The 15,065-nt window shown below is 33.3% G+C and overlaps 1 protein-coding gene across 1 annotated transcript; it reads right to left on the bottom strand.

Annotated features, from left to right (window-relative positions):
* Positions 1 to 7,750: 7,750 nt before the first annotated feature.
* On the bottom strand, positions 7,751 to 11,459 carry LOC134282283 (uncharacterized). The gene is made up of 2 exons (XM_062764694.1): positions 11,289 to 11,459; positions 7,751 to 7,902 (listed from the first exon to the last, which is right to left on the bottom strand). Exons 1-2 carry the CDS (start codon positions 11,452 to 11,454, stop codon positions 7,754 to 7,756), a joined length of 315 nt encoding a protein of 104 aa, XP_062620678.1. The 5' UTR covers positions 11,455 to 11,459; the 3' UTR covers positions 7,751 to 7,753.
* Between the last annotated feature and the right edge of the window lie 3,606 nt (positions 11,460 to 15,065).

Genomic DNA, 15,065 nt, shown 5'->3' with positions numbered 1-15,065 from the left:
ATAGTTAGAAGTGAAAAAAAAATTGATAAAAACACAATCAATATGAACTGTTCTGTCTTTGCTTGTAAGACTGAATTGTATTTTTAGAAGAAATAGAATTTTTTTCTTTCTGATTCCTTGGCCATTATTTTCACACTTATTTGCCGATTTTTCCCTTCATATCCCGGTCATGACAACTAGCACACAGAAGATGTGACAGGTTGTCTTACATGATGCTTGGTACAAATAAAGACAAAATTAAGTTGGTCATAGATTTATAAATCTCTTTTAAAACACACAAAGACACAAAAAATCGTTCTACAATAAGTTTATTTCAAAACTTGTAAACGTTTTACAGATTATTTCTGGTAATCATGTTTTCAAGTTTTCAACCTTTTTTTCAGCAGGTTATTGTTTGTCATCCTTTGACAGTCGGATAAAAATATAACACCCAGCATGAAGACCCGATGTTTCCTAATGTAAACCCTATCCCTATCCCTTTGGATTTTCGCTGGTTTTGGACCAGTATGAACCTGTATTTTAAGTTATTTTGCGAACTGTGATATCCTTTCCGTTAGATATTCCACATTCGCTGATTTATGAATAGTTGATGAACAACCACACTCGTACTACTGACGTCGTTACATTCAAAGTATAGAATACATTTAACACTGCCTTATAACAGAACACTACAATTGCATTGTGTCAACTTTCCATTACATTGTGTCAACACTTTGTGCTTACAGTACTAGGTCAACTCTTTATGACATTTACACACACTACTATTGCGTAAGGTCAACTTTCCATTACATTATGTCAACACTTTGTGACATTTACTTACAGTACCATTGCATTGAGTACAACATTATGTCAAGACATTTACACACACTACTAATGTCAACTTTCCATTACATTATATGTCAACTCTTTATGACATTTACACACACTACTATTGCGTTATGTCAACTTTCCATTACATTATGTTAAGTCTTATGACATTTACACTCACTACTATTGCGTTATGTCAACTTTCCATTACATTATGTTAAGTCTTTATGACACACACACTACTATTGCGTTATGTCAACTTTCCATTACATTATGTTAAGTCTTTATGGCATTAACTCGCACTTCAATTACATTGCGCCCAATCTTCTATTGCATTATATCAGCTCTTTATGACATTAAGTCAAGACAATTTTACGTGGTGTAAAGATGTTTTTATATAATTTCAACTCATTATTACATTATGTGTACTCTCTACTATATGGTCTAAGTAGTTCATTACATGATGTGAATTTATCTTTAATTCAATATCAAGTCGCTATAACACGATGTCAGAATTTCATTACATTATGTGAAAAAATTGTCACATGTGGCCAATTCTTTACTATATTATGTCATCAATATGCTACATGACAACGGGAATTATTACATGATGTCAATTTTTCCCTTACTTTTTGACAAATCATTATTATGTTATGCCATTGTATCTTTACATTGTGTCTAAAATGCTTAGCCTCTTGTCAGTACATCTTAGAATATTTCTTTTATTGTGTGACGTAAGGTTTAGGTTATGCCTAAAAGTTCGTTTTGTGTTTTCAATATTACATGCACATATGTTAAATATTAACATTATATATACACAAGACTTAATTAATTCTTAATTAAATATCAGGTTAAATTTATAAATAGGATCATGTTCCCATGGAATCTTTATTGACGATTGTTTTTTTTAACGCCGAAATTCAATGGTTGTTTAATCCGTATGTGTCATGCAGCAATATTTTTCTTTTTATTTTGAATTATTTTGAAAAGTCCGAAACTTCTGATCTAACTACAAAACACTGTCCTAAGCTTTTTATCCTTTAACCCTCCTTTTTTTAAAAAAAAAAGTGTAAACACATCGTATTTCATACGTGCACTGGTGGGTCGGTGGGGAGAGGGGGGATCCCGCCGACCAAAATATACATGAAATTAATCAATTGGTTTTACTTTGTAGGACATTGCATTAGTTTTACATAAAGTATAACTGAAATAAGCGTCTTATAAAAAAAATCTAAAGCCCCAGAGCTTCCGGGCTTTCACCCCCTGATCCCCAACTTAGACACCATATCGTCCCCCTATAGCTACTCTTTTCAAGAACCCAAGATCGCCATTGATATGAGCCCATGTTTACTAAGGCATGGTCAATTAATTTAAGTGAGGGACTGGTAGATTTTTATAACAGAATTCTGGTCCTGGAATGGTTGAAAAATGACTAATTCCAGTGACGTTGGATCGTTTTTGAAAGTTGGGGAGGTTTGTCAGGCAGAAAAAAAGTAACGTACAAGAGCAAAGCAAAAAAAATCCAAAACCAAACTCGAAAATCCTATTTCAGGTGAAAGGGGGGGGGGGGTCCAATTTCGATCAGTCCTAAAAAAAAATTTCAAAATAACTACATCACCCTTATTCTTGAGCAAAAAGTGGGGCTGAATTTCAATGAACATTTTCTATGATAATGTTATGTCGGAAAAAAGAGGAAGTCAGACCCCCCCCCATATAACGTGTCTGTAATTAGTCCTAATTAATCAGCCCCTCCCCCCCCCCCCCTTCCAGTCGATTATCAACTTTGACATAATGTAAATGTATTTTACAGCACGTAATGAACATTTTTAATCAACAGGATAAAGAATTAACGCAATGTAAAGATAGTTTTAAATCACATAAGAAAGAGTTAACATATTTCTTATTAAATATCCACATAAAGGAATGGAGTTTTGACGTTAAAGTGTTGATATAATATGGAACGCCGGGATTCTCAAATATATGTTCACATTATGTAATAAACCTTTTACATCACGTAATAAAGCACTGACATAAAGGTAAGATGTATTCACCTCATATTGTGATGACCTCGGCGTAAAATAAGACACATTAACATCACGTAATAATGCTTCGCTATAATAGAAATATACACTCACAAAAGGGAATGGACTTTGACTTAATGTAATGATAAATTTAATCATAGAACACATGTAAAACGAAATTAACTTGACGTAATGCAATCAGAAATGAAATAATATAAAGAAACATTCATTTCACGTAATAAAGTTTTAACACAATGTAAACATATTTTCACGTCACATAATGAACTTTGGTCTTCAAGTTATAAAGTGCCGACATAATGGATACTTCATGTAATGCAGCATTGACATGATGTAAAGATATTTTTACATCACCTCATAAAAAATTGACATAACGTAAAGATATGTTCACATCACGTAATGATAGATTGACATAATGAATAGATTATAGTTTTATGCTATAAGGCAGTGATGGCGTTCCATATATATTACCTATTATTCGTCTAAGACTATTTACGCATGATTTTAAGTATAGATCAGGGAAGGTATAGTAACATAGAAAAGAAAAGATAGAAATGTGAAGTATATATATGAATCAGATGAGATAGAGGACTAATTTCACTTTGTTTTAAAATGTCCTCAATATCAAGAACTAGGTATTAAATACTCCAGTATATAAAGAGTTATGATTAAAACATCTGTGTGTAAACAAAAGAACTGTGTAGCCTAGGTATTAAAAATGATTTATTAAATAAAGAGTGTAAAATTAGAAATAACAAAGCAGGTAAGGTGGCCACAATCCAGGATATTAGTCTTCAGATTGCAAAATGGTCAAAAATCTCAAGATTCATGACCACTTAAACTGAAAAAGAAAGAAAGTTGGTAATGTACCAAATAAAATCTTTTAAAAATGTTCCTCTCAGGAGCAAAGCCATGATTATTCATATCTATTTGGATTTTTTTCTTCAAATTATGACCCTGTGGGTAGGTTGAGGCTGATGATTAAATTGAAAATTTTCTTAAAATCTTATATGGAAGCATATATGTTATATAGCATAACAGGTAGTGCAGGTTTATGTTTATTTAAATCATGGACCGGGGGTTACGGTGGGGCAGCCATAGGCTAGCAAATTTTAACATATTGAAAAACAGCAAAAAATCTTTCAAAAATTGTCTCAAGAACAATAAAGTCATCATTAGACAGTTTTAATTTAAAGCACCCTTTAACTATGGATTCAAGTTTGTTAAAATCATGATTCAGGGACTAAGGCTGGAAACAATGAGCGAGCAGTTTTACATCGAAATATATATATGAAAAATTTTCTAAAATGGTTTCTCAAAATTGCAAAGACATATTTTATTAACATTATACATAATTGACTGAGTTCGAGGGCAACATGCGTTTCGTCGAACTGCCTGAGGCCGTTTGGCTAAAGGCAGACAGTTTGGTTCGAGGGTCGGTCGACAAAACGCATTTGCTCGAGAACATCAAGTCAATAAATGTTTTGTTATACCTTTCATTTTAGTTTTTTGACATACGAGGGGTGATCAAAAAGTTCGCAAACTATCTCTATATCTACAAAACCACAATTCAGATTAGAATGAAATTCGGTACACACATAGCCATACACAAGGTCTATAAATAGCATATGCTGAATAAAGTTTCTCTCCTTGTTTGTGACGTCACAATGTGAAAATGACGTCACTATTTAGGTCACTTGTGACGAAAAATGGTTGTCTCAGTCGAACTCGTTCAACAAACGACTGTACAATTTATTGTAATATCTTAGAAATCCCTCTACAGTATCATATAATAATTTGTACACAGTTTATTGAGATAATTGATTTCCTATAAATTCAATTAATGATTGGATTAATCATTTTAATGAAGGAAGGCTGATGCTTAAAAATGATACTTGTCATCTTGCCCAGTGAAAGCAAGTTTGAAAAGATATGTATTTTTAATTAAGCAATTTGCTATCAAAGACCTCCAATTAGCACTTTGAAAAATAGTTGAATATTTGAACAATGATATAAGTATTAAATACCTAAGATATCGTTTACTTTAGATTTTAAACATATTAGATATGATAAAAAGGATGCACCCATTCTCTATCCACCTTGAATAAAGGTCTCTCCTGAGACAGAAGATTTGTGTTTTAATGGTCGCCATGCTTATTTTTGGAAAGGATGTTATTATCCACCCATTCTGTTGCCGAGATATGACCATTTCTGACAAATTAACTGTTCTTGTCATAAAAATTAACTCACATGGAAAGAAATATAAAACTCGGAAAAATCTTTTAACTTTTGTGACAGAACGCTACGGAGGGGGTCACGTGACCGCCAATATCACGTGATTCACGCATGCGCAGAACGGTGGTTGGTGTGTATTAAAACGGGGAGGATTAATTTAAAATATAATCAACATTAAAACCAAATATTGTTTCTTGTATGGAAGTTATTCAATTAGTTTGCGAACTTTTTGATGACCCCTCGTACATGTAGTCTATACTGTCTTCCGTGATGAAACCTCAGGTCCGTCATTTTTGAACACCAACGAATGAAAATGTAAATAAGTTCCACCCATTCTGTGACGTAAGCGGTCCAATATCTCATCCACCGGTCCAACATCTCACTCAGCAGTCCAACATCTTTTTTATGCCCGCCCAACAAAACATTAGAAATGTTAGATTTTTTTCGTATAGCATTGTATAGGAACAAATTTTTAAAGGTATAACAATTATATTTATATGAGACATCCTCATGTGGAGTTGATTCAAGTTTGTTCAATCATAAACTCAGGGGTATGGTTGGCTTAAAATACGTGATCAGAGCATTTGATAGGAATATATTTTGGAGGATCTGCTGATAAAAAAAAAACAATACACATGTAGCTCCAACGTTACTCAGGTGAACATTGTGGCCAATAAGCCTTTTGTTTGAATGAATACATTTTAATGGTAATATACTTAATTCCTTCAAAACAGCAGGCATAAAACTGTGTAGGTCTGCTGTTGTAGGATTGCATCAAATTAATGACCATTTTATTTTTAAAGGTACTTGGACACAGATTTGAAGTTATTATTTTCTCTATAATATTACGACTTATATATTTTAATAGCATTTCACAAAAAAATTAATTAAAAATCTTATTTCGTTTAAAAGATATTGAAATTTCTAATTTTTCGGCGGGTTTGATTGACATATCCTTGCACTCTCACAAATTTAATTTTATTCTTAATCCTTAGGAAAAGTGGCAATCTCGTTTTGTATAAATGAAAAATATTAATACTATAAGCCAGATAATTCAGAGTAGACACGTTTGAAAGCAAAACAAACACACAATATATTGTCAGTCCGTGCAGTTGTGGTAAGCAGACTGTGACGACTGAATGCACCCGGTGAATTCTAAATATATAAACAATAACATAACTCGAGCCCTGTTTACAAAAACTGTGTGCATAACACGAGCGTGCTCGATTTGCTAAACTCTGTACGCATCTCTTAGTTCGGAATAACGATACTTGTGAAGGTGTTTTGCTTTCTAACATTTCTACTCTGAATAAAAATTTTTTCTTGATAAAAGTTTTAATATTTCTCATTAAAACACATCAAAATTGCCACTTTTCCTAAGGATTAAGAATAAAGTTAAAATTTGTGAAAATGCAAGGATGTGTCAATCAAACCCGCCAAAAAAATAAAAGTTTTAATAACTTTTAAATGAAATAAGATTTTTAATTAATTTTTGTGTGAAATGCTAATATTAAAATATATATTTCGTGATATTATACAGAAAAAATGAGAAAATATTAACTTCAAATCTGTGTCCAAGTACCTTTAAAAATGGCCCTGGGTCTGAGCTTGAAATGTTTTATCAATAGGGAAGAAGAATTATACATTTTTGCAATTAACTTAAGCAATGCAAGACCGAAGGTAAATAACAGAAAGGCAACGATTTTATTTTTCTTCAGAAAATACCCATCATTCGAAGAGGCAGCCACATGTATAAATGTGTATAAACTAACAAACTAAATCTAGATCTAGTTACGCTGTAAAATTTGTAAAAGATAAAAAATACAATATGCTTATTTTTTTATTGAGCATCTTTTGGTAGTTAAACTTTTAACATACACATCAAACCTTAAATAAGTTGTTGAAAATTAGTAAAGTATGATGCCAAAATACAAGCAAAATGAATTATTAGAGAGAAAAAACAAACATCTGAAACATCTTATTTCATTGTCGGATTTTTTTAAAAAGAGTTCAGGGTGATTAAAGAAAAAGGTACCACGATCACGTGCAACGTTATACATCCAGACTATGTTGAACATAACCACTTCATTATTATGTTGATGACATGTTCACATTTTAAAACTGATGCAAAGCATCAAATTGGCGGCAAAAATATATTACATTTTAGCATTTTAAGGAATTTTGCTAAAAAGGTCTGAATGCCAAGAAAAGAAAATGACGAACAAACTTCACACACCAGTATCATCGATCTTTGTCTGTGATAATTCAGATGTTCTGTCATTTGCACCTGTAATTAATGTATTCAAAACAAACTTCACTTCTTCATAAACACTTTTACAATTACTTATTTTGGGCACTGCAATTCATATCCGGAAACTCAACAAGTGTTGTTTCTATATCTTTTGAACTTTCATCTTCGGGAACAGTTCATTTAACACATTTTCAATAAAATCACAAATCGACACCTGATGAGAAATGAAAAATAAAATGAAACTTAATAACAACCATTAGGACAATATATACTCCTATATATTTTTAATTTTTATCCATGACTTAATTTTGTTATCAATAAGGACTAATTTCATCGATGCAATGAAAAAATAACGCCTCATTCCTCCTTCTTCACATACAAAATCGGCTGCTCCTGCGGTCGATAATACATTTTATCCTTATTATTTCCCTTGATCTGCCACCGGTTTGTTGGACATATTATAGTACGTATACATCGGTGCGTAGTCCAGTTCACCCATCGTGTGCTTAGAGTCCTCCTTTTCTCGGATGCTAGTTTTGCCAAATACATATTCACTGTATCTTGGCGATGCTGAAAAGGATCGCATTAAAATTAGATAATTTAAAATCTTCTGTATCGTATTCATATATAATTTGAAACATCGAGAAATACTTTTAAGAATTACATTTGATTTGTATCATAAAATAGATTTCTGCCCCCCCCCCCGCAAGCAAAATAAGTCATGTCAACATGCTGGAAGAGTACGTCAACATGCAAGATATTTATATTTACACTAATCAAAAACGTCAAACTAGTCACTCATCAGGTAAATGTAAGTCAAATCTCGCATCTGATGCAAGTTGCAGAGTGTGTATTCCTTCATGCATCATCCAGGCAAATTTGATTCACATAGTCCTTTTCTATTCATTGTAATGAAACTGCTCAAAAAACTTGAACCTTGTTACTCATCGGGAAAATGTAGGTCAGATCCAGCATCATCATTCATTTTTGCAAGTTTGGTCAATATAGTGCTTACAGTTACTTGAGATCTGAATTTCAAATTTAACATGGTCATTCATCGGAAAATGTAGGTCAGATCCAGAATCCGACGCAAGTAAAGTAGCGTGTATCCTTTGATGTAACATTCATGCAAGGTTGGTCAGCGAATGCCTTAAAGGTAATGAAATAAATGAGATCTGCTCTAAAAGTTTTACTCCATCCAAGTTTAATTTGGTCCATATAGGACGTACAGTTACTTGGTCCACATAGGGCTCACCGTTACTTAGAAATAACACTTACTTCAAAAACTTTAATCTTTTCCATAAACCTTAACTTGATTATTCTTTAGCTAAAATTGCAGCATCTAAATCCTAGACTTGCACAATAGCATACTAAAAGCATCCTCCATGTATCTCTGATTAATACAAGGCATAGAAGTACTTGCAAAGAAATCCGCTCCAAAAACTTTAACCTGGAACGCCGACAGTATTACATTACAAAAAATGTAGCTCGCCCAACTTCGATAAAATGTGCTAAGTAGTCTTTTACATAACGTAGCCTAGAGGTGCAGGGGTGTTGCTAAAACGCGGAACGGAAAACGGAATATATTATTTTAGATTAAATCACTTGAAATACCCAAATTATACCATAAACGATATATCTTGTACACATTAAACCCCGCACTATTAAATACATTTTGATTTTGTCATGCTCAGTCTCTTATTTACAAAGGTCGCTAACATAGCAGTCACATAGAATCGAGTTTGAAAAAGGGGATGGGTGGGTAAACGAACTTGAAAAGTATTTGACAAGCAAAAAACACAAAAAGAAGACAATTGTTTGATTCGGGAGGGGGATATGTTCCAACTCCCAACATCTTTCAGTATTTTTTTTTTTACACTAACTTACTACATTTACTGTGGTTTCATCAATTGTCGTTGGCATCAATTTTCAAGGATTCTATAAAAAGGACGTTTTCGAAGATACGTAATTTCGTGGATAAAAGCATTGCCTATACAAATAAATAGCATATTTCTTAATTCAATGAACATTTAAATTCATGGATCTGCTCAACAACGAAATCCTTGAAAATTGGTGCTCAACGAATATTAATAAACAGGCACGTAGCATCGTTTTTGAAAGTGGGGGGCCAACCAGAGAAAATTTTTTTTTACTTACCTGAAAAAGTTGACAAGTCCAAAAAAAACCCACAAAAGTTGATGTCGCCCAAGGTCGAAAATCCTATTTCGTGGGGGGGGGGGTGGCCAACTTTTTCAGAGCCAAATTACTTTCACTTTCAATTTTTGTCATATAATTCCTTGATAACACTATACTGTGGTAAAAAGTGGGGGAGGGGGGAACCTTCCTTTCAGTGAACATTTCCTATAGTAAAGGTAATGTTGGCCAAAAAAGTGCTTTTTAGAGTCCTTTTCTGGATAGACAAAGTTGTGGTAGATAAATTCAGATTGCAGAATCTTTGCATTCATTGAAATTAAATTTTGTTTGTTTGCGGCACATATGTGTGCATGAATGACCTTGTAAAAAATGAGTTTGTTTTCCCGCTCATCGGAAAGGTCTTAGAAGTCGACTTTTAAAAACATGATATAATTATAGCTATTATTATACATGTCTGTTAAAACGTTATTACAGAAACAATTGCCTATCTGTGGTTTCATCAATTGCGGGCATCAATTTTCAAGGAAAAAAAGGAACGGAACGGAAAACGGAAAATCTTTGTCAAACAAATAACATAGATATTTCAATATAACATCAGGTAAAACGAAATCCTAAAAAATTGGTGCTCAAAAGTCATTTATAATAAAAATTTATTGGTAACTATTATATTTTTTTTTACACACCCTCCGTGGAAAGTTGACAAGTCCAAAAGAAACCCCACACACACACACACACACACAATCACGAAATATCCTTTTCGTGTTTGGGGGGGGGTGGCAACTTTTTCAGAGCCAAATCCCCACTTTTTTTTTGTCAAATTTGTTATATGTTGGAATTTTTGGGGACCCCCATCTCCTCTTTCAATTTGTTTCCAATGTCAATGTCTGGAAAGCCAAAAAAGTGCTTTTTTATACTAATCAGATTAGACAAAGTGTAGTGGTCATGAAAGGGGGGTTCAGGATTGCAGAATCTGTTAGCCCACAGCCACATTAAAAATTGATTTATTAAACCTTGCATGAATACATTTGGACACAAAAGGGGTGGGTTTTCCCGGGAAAGGTCTTAGAAGTCGACTCGTAATAGGTCTGCCCCCCCCCCCCCCACCCCTTTTGTGTCCAAATGTACATAAGGTTTAATAAATCAATTTTTAATGTGGCTGTGGGCCCCTACACAGATCCGGTCCTGCAACCCCCCTTTCATGACTCCCGAATTCTACACTTCGTGCATAATCTGATTAGTATAATTAGTTATTCTTGTCTTTCCAGACATTGACATTGGAAACAAATTGAAAGAGGAGATGGGGGTCAGAAAAAATTCCAACATATAACAAATTTGACAAGCAAAAAAAGGGGGATATGTCCTTTGCCCAAACACGAAAATCCTATTTCGTGATTGTGTGTGTGTGTGTGTGTGGGGGGGGGGGGGTCTTTCAGTAGCATAATTTCCACGGAGGGTGTGTATGACTCATGAATATATAATAGTTACCAATACATTTTTATTATAAATGACTTTTACAACAAGAATATTGCTCTTTTACCTGATTTATATTGAATCTATGTTATTTGTTTGACAAAGATTTTCCGTTTTCCGTTCCGTTCCGCTTTCCGTTCCGTTTTCCATTCCGCGTTTTAGCAACACCCAGATAGGCAATTGTTTCTGTAATAACGTTTTAACAGACATGTATAATAATAGCTATAATTACATCATGTTTTTAAAATAAGAGAAAAAAATTAAATAATGTATTGTATAATATTTTTTTCCCAAGAAATTGGGAAAATTTGGTATTTCCTGATTTTACTCACGCAAACTCATAGGCGTAGCTCCAGATCCAGACTGAGGCAATGTAGTAAGTTCCGTGGCCGTGACTCCATAATTTGTTTGGTACTGCTTAACAGAAGAATGAAGGGGAATTGTTCCAATGATGACAGGTAATGACACGCGGTAACCTGGAGTAGGTCCAGAGGGCATAATACACAACTATGTACAATAAAAAACCAGAAGTATTTGATTAAAGCCCTGTGATTGGTAGTTATACAAGTAAAACAGGACCAAAAAAAAAAGAATTCCTTTTTAGATGGCGTCATGTAACCCAGTCTATTATTGTCCCCCGCTTGAAAAGTGGGGGATATTAATTTGGGTTGTCCGTCCGTCTTTCTGTCTGTCTGTAACGCTTTCGTTTCCACACGATATCTCGAGAACCCTTTGAGCTTTCGCAATGAAATTTTGCATAGCAACTCCCTATGGACTAAAAAGGAACCCTATTGATTTTGGGGTCAAAGGGTCAAAGATCAAGGTCATAAATTATCAAATTCTGTCTGTTATAACACTTTCGTTTCCACACAATATCTCGAGAACCCTTTGAGATTTTGCAATGACATTTTACATAACAACTTCCTGTGGTCTAAGGAAGAGCTCTAGTTAAGGTCTTCCGTCTTAACGGAAGACCTTATAGTTATTGTACTGTTTCTTATTATTAAGGTCTTCCGTCTTAACGGAAGACCTTATAGCAATTCTGTTGTTTCTTATTATTATTAGGGTCTTCCGTCTCCAACGGAAGTCCGTTCTGGTGTTGTATTGTTTCTTTTTCACTTTTATTATCAAGGTCTTCTGTCTTCACGGAAGACCTTATAGTGATTCTATTGTTTCTTATTATTATTAAGGTCTTCCGTCTTCACGGAAGACCTTATAGTACTGTTTCTTATTATTAAGGTCTTTCGTCTCCAACGGAAGACCTTATTGTTTTCGTTCGGTTTCTTTTTAGGGTCTTCCGCTTCCTTCGGAAGACCCTACTGTTATTCTCTTGTTTCTTATTATTCTTTTTTTTTCCCGCTCGATTTTTGACAGGCGATTTCTCAAAGACCTTTGGACTGATCGTTATGAAACTTTCAGGATAGATAGCTTGTAGTTAAACCTATTTAAACCTGTTTTCAGTTTTTTGATGCATGCCTTTATTTGTGAGTTATTGCCCTTTAATTGAAATTTTTTGATGTCTCGTTTCCACTGAAAATCTCAAAAATGACATAAGATATTTACACGAAAGTTGGAGAACTTGTAGCCAATACATTGTAGATGTGCACAACGATAAAATTATATAGCTGATTTCTTAAAGTTTTGAAGCTATAAAACGGCAAATTTTAGTAATTTTTTTTCTTTGAATTTTTGCTACTTTTTGTGTAATAACTTTTAAACCGAGAATAATTTGGTAAGAAATATATTACAAAAGTTGTGGGTAATTACGAGAGCTTTCATATTTGATTAACGAAAAGGGGCTGGCCCCTATAATTAGGGGTTAATAGCGAGCGCAGCGAGCGTCGCGAAGCGACGCTCGCGAAGCGAGCTCAATTGACTAACGTGTAAGAACAGAGGAAATTCGGATTGAAATCTGTACATACGTCAGCCAAATTTCTCTGTGCAACATTCCCAGAATTCCTGCACTACCCAATGTCCTTTGCGCGAATATTGCCGAATAAATAAATAAATAATAACGTAATGCAAATATCAGGCTTTCAGTTTGTAGAAATCTTTCAAAGAAACAAGAAATAACTCTGCAATGTTTTTCGACAAAAATTGCACTAGTTCTATAGTTTCAAACAGACGCTCGGCTGTCTCCGTAAGCTCCGACGAGCTTTGTGACGTCGTATGACGTCACAGCTAGTCGAGATGTCTCGTGCGGCTTGACGTTCGAAGTGGCTGATCTCAAGTGTTTTTGATGGTACAACTGCGCTCGCCCCAACGGTCACACCGTAAAACATATTAGCTCATACACGCTTTTTTCTGATAGCTAAAAATATTGGTATATTATGAAAAAGTTTGACTGAAATAATTTCGAACTTATAAAATCTTGTCATTTGATATAAAAAGAAATAAACTTCCAGCTATATTTAATTGTTTTTTTTATAAAACAAGTACGTATGTGAGAAACCTTTCAGGAACAAGTTGTCTACTATAGCCAGCCAAGCCTTTACTGCATACATGTGCACATTTTTAGTTGATGCATCTAAAAGATATAGTTTTGATTCGGTGTTTCTTTGTTTTCTTTTTATTCAAATAATTTTAAAATGTGATGATGTACACAACAATAATATTAGTACCAAGTTTAGAGGATTTTTTCGCGCTTGTTTGTAAACAACGCGCGGCATTGTGGGAAATAGGAAGGTACTAAAGACGCGATGTACTAAACACTGATTTGACCTGATTCAAATTTGTCTGTAAATGTTCCAAACAATTGAATTTTTGTATAGCATATGCCTCGAAGTAATAAAGTCTGTACATAAGTAATTTAAAATACTCAATATTACCATTTAATTAAAAATTAAAACGTCAGGTAAATATCAGGTCTCTAGTATATCCCGTTTTTAGTGTGCCCCTTCGAGTCGACGTCGGACACATGTTTGCCGTTTACAAACTGAAAGTAGAATGATTTGTGAAGTTGAACATTTTCTCACAAAGAATCCGTTTGTAGACATGCACACTCATTTAATCTGCAGCTACGAAGTACTTTGTCACTTCTCTGTAACATCATTCTAAGCAGAATTATCCCGATTCATATATTCTAAGAATCTTGTGTGAATTGTTTACGAGGAAATTCTGGGTACAAGTCAAAACGGCACCTGGTGAAAACGGCACTTAGGAAATATGCAAAACGGCACTTGAGAGTAGTCAAAACGGCACTTTAGAAAAGTCAGAACGGCACTTTTTTTTATTTTGAGAATTTGATATTGTTTATACAGAAAATGGATCTTTATGTTACATTTATAGTAATAAATGTGTATATTATTATTGATAAAAAGTTTTAAAAATATTTTAGGAAAAAAATTAAACTGATTCATTTGAAAATTATTATACTTTTGTACAGGGGTTAGATTTTTAAAATGTATTTATATTTTAAATCATATATATTTATTTACAACAAAAGAGATCAAATCCCAATTATATTATTATGATCCTTTGAAATTAAAAAAATTATAGTGTTGCAAATATGTATACTACTCTGTTTTGGGGGTTGCCAGTCACAGTTGACTAATTAGAAGCCAGTTAGAGTACACTTGTAGGTTTAGGAAACAAAAGACCATTTCACACCTCCCCATCAATAATCTGTTGATCGTCAATTTGCAATCATATACAGCTACTATTGTGTATTTCTCGACAAAATGTCAAATGGATTGTACACAAGTTAGAAAAACTTAGATAATCCTCTCGCAACTGTACATAAAATATGAGTAGCCATACAACATTTAATAATATAATAAACATGTACATACAAGAACAAAACATTTGTTTTTTTATAATGAAGATATACAATGTTGATATTGTTAAAATAATTTCTACAGAATTAGATAGAAATGTGAGATAAAGTGACTCTTTCTGTAAATATTTTTTTTTAAAATCATTTACACCATTTCTTTTTTCATATTATCAACACTACACTACAAATATAATTATTCTAAATTTTATCCCACAGATTGTTGTGTTATACATGTAGCTTAAAAATACTACCTTTAAAAATAGATTTAAAATAAAGCAAAATTGAAGCCACAAAAAATTCTAAAGTCAATAAATTAAAGTTTGACTTAAAAAGA

Source organism: Saccostrea cucullata, unplaced genomic scaffold (assembly GCF_032062105.1).
Source record: "Saccostrea cucullata isolate Sc308-1 unplaced genomic scaffold, CSIRO_AGI_Scuc_v1 ctg14319, whole genome shotgun sequence".
In the NCBI taxonomy this organism is placed as follows: domain Eukaryota; kingdom Metazoa; phylum Mollusca; class Bivalvia; order Ostreida; family Ostreidae; genus Saccostrea; species Saccostrea cuccullata.
Note: the sequence above shows the minus strand (reverse complement) of the source record. Positions and strands in the feature narration are given on the sequence as shown.

What these genes read in the sequence shown, in the direction of transcription:
- LOC134282283 (XM_062764694.1), bottom strand. Translation starts at nt 11,454, where the DNA reads ATGCCCTCTGGACCTACTCCAGGTTACCGCGTGTCATTACCTGTCATC. An exon ending in AGCTACGCCTATGAGTTTGC is followed by an intron (nt 7,903 to 11,288) that starts GTGAGTAAAATC and finishes GATCCTTTTCAG; the next exon opens with CATCGCCAAGATACAGTGAA.